Genomic DNA, 8,312 nt, shown 5'->3' on the forward strand with positions numbered 1-8,312 from the left:
ATTTAATGTGTTCTTAGGGCTCATTAAATATCATTTAAGGCAGTTTTTCTTACTGGGACATGTCAGCAGCAAACTTATCCAAGTTCCTTGACTTCTTCAGTATAGGCCTTCCCTCAGGGTCAATTCCAGACACCTCCCGGAGGGAGCAGTGACTTGTCCTGAGGATGAAATTGCATAGTTGTGGGACTTCCAGCTCAACCTGAAACAGAAAGAGTGCGATATAAGGCAACACGAGATTTTCTGCAACCAATTAAATTAACTGCAGGTTGAGGGATTCTTATTAACCAGTGATAATGTTCTCTTAGTTTCGAGTGAATGGCTATGCAGTGTCAGCAGAAATGATGCAGGTGGCTTGAGGCAAATAAACTAGCAAATAAGCAGGAATGGTTTAGAATCCAAAACAAATGGGCAACCTTGTCATTCCCAGATGGTGGAAATGAAAGATACTGATGTTAGGAGCTATATATTTAAGGGCCTGTGGTCAAGAAAATAAATAATTGAGATTGATGTAATAGAGATTCAGAAGTATTCTCAGGCTTCTACCAATAGATAAAGCTTGTTATCAAAGAACATAACCTGCTTGTTTTTCTCTAAAAATGCAGTCAAGGCCTAGAGTCAATAACTGCAGCCAGCCATCTTCCCAAGCAGATTTTGGGGAGCAATTGGCTTCACCTCCAAATACTAACTCTCCACCCACCACAGTACTATTTGTATGTACTTTGCCACAGAGACCCTTGTCTGTGTTCATGTGTCTTTCTTAAATATTTTTAATTGGCATTGTTCCTTCTTCCTTCTTACCTTACACTGAATTTTGGAGCCAGTGTGTGAATCTGCCGTTCCTGTTACGCCGCTTGCTGTGTCCGCTTCATAATTATAGACATATTGCCTCAAGTGCTTAAATCTGGTTGTGTCTCCTACAAGGCGTACATGAGGAAGTAAATTTTTATTAATTTTTGCATACATCTACGTAGGTGTAAAAACACTGCGGTATTCTCTTTCAGACTCAAAGTTCCTTTGACTGCAGTCAGAAACTTGAATGAGGAAATGGCAATAAACTGTCAGTGCTGGATACAGGAAACTGTCTATCGGTATTTCTATACCGATAGATATACTTCGGTATTTCTTATGAATTAGTTAAATGGCTCTGGGTGGTATAGTAAAACTTTTAGGAGTGATGTGAAAGTGTTTTAATTAATTGATGGATTGTCCAGGAACTGGAGTATATGGCAGAGAAATGACAAATTTAAGAAGCAAGGTGTCAACAGTATTAGTATTATAAGAATTTCCATAGAACTGTCACTGTGTGACCTACTTAACCTTTCTTGTCTCCTTTAATCTCACAACAACCTTCTGAAGTGGATTAGACTAAAAGATAGTCAAGTGTAGTGTTGTGGTTGCTATGTTGGATTAGTACTGGAGAGACACCGGTTCAAATCCTACGCAGCTGTGAAACTCACTGGCTGACTTTGGACTGGTGAACACCCCTTTACCTAAACTACCTCACAGGACTGTTGTGATAAAATGGAAGAAGATCTATGCATATTGTCTCCAATCTCCTTAGAGAAACTGCAAGCGATAACAAGTAAGCTTCATAAATGCAGTCCTTTTTGCTGCTTGTGCCAGTTTATAAAGTGAATCACGCTTTGGAATGCTGCAACCAATTCGTGTTCTGTGATTGAAATCTATTGCACATCCCCAATTTTTTATTTTTTTATTTTGGAACAACTGCATTATATAGATACAGTGGTACCTTGGTTCTCAAATGCCTTGGTTCTCAAATGCCGAAAACCTGGAAGTAAGTGTTTTGGTTTTCGAATGTTTTTGGGAAACTGAACATCCGATGTGGCTGTCGGCTATTGTTTCCAGGGCACCTGCACTAATCAGAAGCTGCGCCTTGGTTTTTGAACATTTTGGAAGTCAAACGAACTTCCAGAATGGATTAAGTTTGGTGCTTTTGTTTTTGCAATTTAATTTGCGTTTTTGTTTTTGAGGCTTTTTTTGGTTAATTTGTTTTTGTGACTGTGTGGAACCCAGTTCAGCTACTGATTGATTGATTGTGTGACTGCGAAAATGGATAAAAGCCCCCCATCCAAACAATGGCTGTCATCAGTGAAGGTAAGAAAAAATAATAATTTAAATTTTTATCATCTACAATACTGTCTTATTTACTTTATAGTACAGTACATTGATTATTGCTTTCATTTTATGGATCAATGGCCTCGTTAGTTACTAAAACTCATGTTAAATTGCTGTTTCAGGGGTTGTTGTTTTTAAAGTCTGGAACAGATTAATCTGTTTTGCATTACTTTCTCTGGGAAAGCACGCCCTGGTTTTGGAACAGACTTCTGGAACAGACTAAATTTGAGAACCAAGGTACCACTGTAGTAGGTGGCACAGAACAACCTTTGTGTAAGGTGTGGACTGGTTTTGGACTGTCTCATCCATCCGCCCTCAACACCACAGACAGCATACACCACATCATCTACAAATAGATTTCAAACCACTGTTGTGTGCTCTTCGCAACTTTCAGGGCACCTTTCTTTCCCTGTCAGTCGAGAAATGGAAACCTGACAAAATTCAACATCATTTCACTATGATTATAAAGAGATAAGGACAGCAAAGTGAAGGTATCCCTTCAGAGTGAATTTGGAGTTTGCTGGTGTGTGTTGTTTAAATTCGTTAACATGCTAGCGTAATACAAAACAGAACCAGTATTTTCAAGCAAGAGAGATACAAACGCCTGCATGTTAACTGGGATCCTGAATGTGCTCTCACATGAACAGGGGTCCTGAGGTCTGGATCCTGAGGGATGGGTCGAAAATAGGATACCTACTGCACCCAGACTCGTGAGCACTGGACTTTTGCTGCATGAACACAATATTGAAAAGATGGCCAGCACACTGAGTTGTACAAGTGCAGCTGCATTCTTGGGGGAAACTCACTCCAGACAGTCCCTTTCTCTGCAACAAGCAATTGGTGCTACCAGCTCCAACCATTTGTTCATCTGCACAGATTTTTGCTCATTGCAATTACTTTGCAGCCCACTGCAGTTAAGTAAGAGGATCTCTGGTTCCAGGCCTCTGCCAACAAACCACTTGGTACATATGGATGACTAAGTGAAACCAATCAACTATTAGCGTTTCAGCCACCAAACTGACATTTAACCATATCTAGTCCCGTAGAAGTCCACTTACTCCTATAGGATGACAATAGGTCTTGCTCAACTGGCTCATCCAGACCCATCAAAACCCGCATATTACCACTGAATTGGAGCAAATGGCAATTAGGTTTCTGCAGACTGGAGTTTGCCCCAATTCAGTGGTAATATGCAAGCTTTCCCGGGGGAAAGAACCAAGATCACAAAAAAACCCCACCAGCTCAGAAACACTGGGTAGCACAGCACAAAACAAAATCTAAATGAGCCCTACCTTTTACACAAGCTGAGCTAAATTTTACTCGGAGTAAACCTATTAAAATCAATGGACCTAACTTAGTCATGTCCATTAATGTCAGTGGGCTTTCTCTGAGTAAAACATAGTTGATCGCCACCCAAGACAACTTTTTCCTATGCTCGCTATATCACTGAGCTATCCAGGAGAGAATTAGTATTTACTTTACTAATTCCTATGTACTATTAAATTTAGATACAACATCTGTAAAAACTTTGTTTTTATGAAGGTATATACACAAAACAAGATAAAACTGAGAAATGCTGCAAAATGCGTAACAGTTCTCTAAGCTGGGTTGGAAAAAGTAAGTTTGGCAGCAATCCTAACTAGGTCTATCCAGAAGTTTGTCCCAGCACCAGATTTAGGGAGTGCGGACAGCTCTCCCGCACAGGGCACTAAGCCCAGAGGACACAAAATTGTGAAGATCCATAATTGAGAAGATCTATTTGGGGGCGTCAATTTTTGGCCTAGAATAGGGCTCCATATAATGAAAGATTACCAAAGTTCACCCCGGTAGGGCCTACTGGATTCCATGGGGCCTATTTCCAGGTAAGTGGGGTTATGATTGCAGCCTAAGTCATGAGTCTCTCCAGACTGCGCTAAAACACCATATTAGGAAAGCAGAGCTTATCAAGGGACAGAGAGAAAAACACCAACTCAGCAGATACTTTGACCCTCAAAATGAACATCAAGTATCTAGCCAAGGAGTTCAGGACAAACAAAGTACTTTACAAAGGTTGCTCATAAACACTTCCTGATCCCTTGACCCTGTCATTTTCAGGCTACCCACTCCAATGTTTTATTTTTCGGCAAACACTATATACATTTTAAGGAGTTTCTGTGATTTGGGACATTTGCAAGGCAATGGTGACAGTCAGAGGAAGGCTACTGACGGCCAACGTTCACTGAGTTTTCAGGCATTCAGAAATGTTGTCTGAAATTAATGGAATTTGCATATGAATGTCAAAAACACATCACATTTCAGACATTCGCCAAGACACTTTGGTACATTCTGATATTTGGGGTAACACTAGCTAAGAAGTAGACAAAGAGTTCAGTCATTTGTATATATTGGATAATATAGACATAATTTCTCAGATCCACGCCTGTAACCCCCACTCCAACATAAAGAAATGAAAAGTCGGCTGACAAGAAGCAAGGCAAGACAAAGAGAACCCATGATTAAAAGTCAGAACCAAAACTGCTGCCTTTCACAACCATGTTGGAAGCTACGCTTCTCCTTTACAGTTTCTAAGTGCAAAAGAGTTTTGCACAAGTAAGGATCCCATAATATAATGGTATCATTTGGGGGTCATGTTTTACAGCAGGGGTCCCATGGGCCCACGTGCAAAGCAGAGAAACTGTTGTAGGTATATCACACACTCGCCACAACCAAGAACACAGAACAACCTGTTCTGTAGGCTACGGAAAAGTGCCTCTTTCAAGCTAACTTCAGCAGTGGAAGGGAGGCATTGAAGAGTCACAGAAAGCCTCTGAGATCATATGTGTGCCTGCAGGCACCATGCTGGTGACCACTGTTTTAGAGGAAGGGATCAGGAAGGCATATAGGCATGCATGTAACCCCCCTCCATGCACACAAACCCGCTTCACAACATATTTGGCAGGTATAAGAGCCAGCAAAGAAAAAATACTGATTGATTTTATTGAATTTATATACCCACAGCTCTCAGGGTGGTTCACAGAATACAATCAGAATATAAAACCACAAAATACATAATCAAAATAAAAACAACCACCACCCAATAACCGCCTGATTCGATCGTCTCTATTGACACCCATTTCATGTTTCGGATAGGCTGTCGATCTTTACAATTTTGGAAGTACATCACACACATTTATGCATTTTGTCTATATTTGTCATCCTCCCCACTTCCTGACCCCAACACTCCAATATCAATTAAAACTAGATATACTGCTTCAGGGAGGTGAATGGTTAGCAGCCCCTGCAATCATCCCTTTCTAGCCAGTTCTAGCCAGTTAGCAGTGCGTGATAATGTCTTCTTGGCTTGCCACTCAGAACTCTGCTGCATATATTTGTTTGCAGCATATGAAACCCAAACCCCAGAATTCATTGAGCAGAAGTTTTGAAAAACCAGGAAGAGAAGAAGAGCATAAAAGACCAGATAAAAATTGCTTACTTGAACAGCCTGGATTTGAATTTTCAGGCCCATCTTCTGCAAAATAAATTAAAACAAAGGACAACTTCAGTTCCAATTATATACCAGAGTACAAAATACAGTACAGTCCTCTTGTAAACAAGCCATTTATTGCTGTTGACCCACTTGAGCAGAAATGTTCACTCAAGCCATTTGTGGATTTAATGATAAAGCTGCGTTGACTCTGATTTTTGTCTTTGCTAACAAGTAAACAATTTATTGTGCTGGTGAGGGATAATGCTTCAGTCTGAAAAATACAGACCTTCAAGAGTGGCATGGCTGGTAAATGAATTTATTGCAAATAGTCCTCGTCAATAACTGTTCTCCATCAAAATATACATTCTGCCTCAGGCTGCTTAGAAAACTGTCAGCTTTGAAAGGGTAAGTGCTGCTAAAATATGCTTCCTTTCCAAAGGCTGTTTTGCTATGAGAATGAGTATGTGATTTGCCATATGCTTCTCTGTCTGAAATGTTGAAAAGATCCATTTGTGTAGCGTAACATGCATATCAAATAGCTGATGAATCCACATTGTTGATCCAGAGAAAGCAATGAGTTACACTGAGCATCCAAACCCAGTGGAGAACCTGATCCTGCTAAAGTGCTATTTTCTTTAGTGAGTGAAGAAGAATGCAAAGGTATTAGATGCAGTCCCACTTTCTGAAGAATGCAGGTCCACCAAGCAGAAAGGGAAACTGAACCCAGAGGCAAGAACATCACTGTTTCTCTCCAAACAATGGGACTACTAAAGCAACTTTACATCCCAGTCTGAAGCATGCTGACAGAGCAATCCTACTCAGAAGTAAGACCCACTGAGTACATTGTGTGTGTGTTCGAAATTCCCAGGTGATTGGTCATAGGACCGTAGCCTTACTTTGAGGTCAACTGAAATTCACAGAGGTTTCATCTGGAAAAAATGTGTTTGGGATCAGGATGCCAGCCTGCAGTCCTGAACCCAGTTCCATTTGTTTGAAGCCACTGACTTAAATGGGACTTTAAAAAGCAAAGGTAGCAATGTTAGTTTCAGTCAAGGGGAAAGCTCTCCAAAAGCAATGGTTGGGCAATACCTTTGTTAGGACTGATGCCCAAGTCTTTCTGGGTTTATTCTGATCCTAATGGGTCTTGCACCTTGGTAAATGTGTTTAGGATTGCAACAGCCTGATGGCCCAGTCCCATGCATGTTTAATTCTGGAACAGGTCCTGAAAAGTCCAAAGGGGGCATTCTCTTCTCAGAAAGCATGCATAGGACTGTTGCCTCAGTGCGTGTCCTTGGTACAAGATTGTAGCTTCATATTTCATCAAATGCTCTACACAGTGAGTTACACTGTGGGTTTAATTCTTAAACTGCAGAACCTGGAAAGCTCATTCACTATTTGGTGACATTTTGGTTGTTTCAAATAAAGGTATTTTCCATTTAATTATGGGCTTTTTATTATGGTCCAACACATATTCCTTTCCATTTACTTTTTTTGATCAATGTCATAAGCCACATTGGAGACTCTGGTTTAAAAACAACAACAGCAGAATGCACTCTAATGAAGACACGAAGGAGCCTTTCAACAGACATGTATTTCTGTCACCAAATGCCATCTAACTTGTCACACCACAGCTGACAAAACCTCAACCTCCTCCTTAAAGGGGCAAAAAGCTAAGTAAGCAGAAAACACAGAGTGCCTGGTATGTGGAATGAACCAGGCATGTGCCAGCAGAGTGAGCATGTCTAGATCAGATTTTCATAGATCCACAGTCTCATCAATAGATAACCATCCCTTATGGGAACAACGGGCCATTGGAGTCTGTTCACCACTTCTCTATTAAATGCAATATCTAGGGACTGTCTTCAAAAGGGAAGACCTTTCCGCTCCACCTCCACGCTAAATGGCAGAAGCTACTTACGTGCCAAGGCAGCACTGCTGAGCAGCAGAAGCAGCCAGAGCTGTGGGGGTCCCATGTTGACCCTGTGGCTGCTCTGCCCTCTCCTCTCCTTCTTCTCCCAGTCCAGCGTCAAAAGGGAGTCTGAGCGTCCCCACTTGGACCTGCCTTTAAATAGTCCGTGGGAAAGCAGCTGAGCCAAACGGTTTAGAAGTTCAGAGCAAATTACAAAAGGTCCAAAGGTTAGAGTCCTGGATCCTCTCCGCAAGAGCTGTGGGAGGCTCAACTGGGCTGGTTCAGGCAGCAGAAGTGTGCAAAAGGCATGAAAGGGCAAAACAGTCCCCTGAGCTTCCTGGTTCATTCATATGCCATCTTACAAATGCACCCGTTTACCTGGGTATCTTTTGCATACAATGTTGGGTATATTTTACAGACAATATGATAGCGTTAGGCATCCCAAAGGACTTTCCCCTATAGCTGTCAACTTTCAGATTTGAAAATAAGGGATCAGCAGCCTCACCTGTCCCAGGGACAGTCTACGGGATATCTAACAATCCGGGATAGCAGCGGGAAACGGCGCTGGAATAAGGGAATTTCCCGCAAAAAAAGGGAAGGTTGACAGCTATGCCTTTCCCACTTAACTGAGTGGAGAACTACATTTGAGGAATTAGGATCCTTGACTTTTAGGAAACATCTGAGGGCAGCCCTGTATAGGGACGTTTTTTAATGTTTGATGTTTTAATGTGTTTTTAACATTTGGTTGGGAGCCACCCAGAGTGTCTGGGGGGCATATAAATAATATAATAATTATTAAAT

At 41.3% G+C, this 8,312-nt stretch overlaps 1 protein-coding gene across 1 annotated transcript in view; it reads right to left on the minus strand.

Annotated features, from left to right (window-relative positions):
* Nucleotides 1–7,655, minus strand: part of APOB (apolipoprotein B) — a 48,471-nt gene extending 40,816 nt beyond the window's left edge. Inside the window, exons 1-4 of the mRNA XM_083729645.1 lie at nucleotides 7,521–7,655; nucleotides 5,609–5,644; nucleotides 799–914; nucleotides 54–199 (exon numbers count right to left, since the gene is read on the minus strand). Of these exons, the coding sequence (XP_083585771.1) occupies nucleotides 54–199; nucleotides 799–914; nucleotides 5,609–5,644; nucleotides 7,521–7,575 (353 nt within the window). The 5' untranslated portion in view covers nucleotides 7,576–7,655. The remainder of the gene's footprint in view (nucleotides 1–53; nucleotides 200–798; nucleotides 915–5,608; nucleotides 5,645–7,520) is intronic.
* Between the last annotated feature and the right edge of the window lie 657 nt (nucleotides 7,656–8,312).

Source organism: Podarcis gaigeae, assembly GCF_964106915.1.
Source record: "Podarcis gaigeae genome assembly, chromosome: 3".
In the NCBI taxonomy this organism is placed as follows: Eukaryota; Metazoa; Chordata; class Lepidosauria; order Squamata; family Lacertidae; genus Podarcis; species Podarcis gaigeae.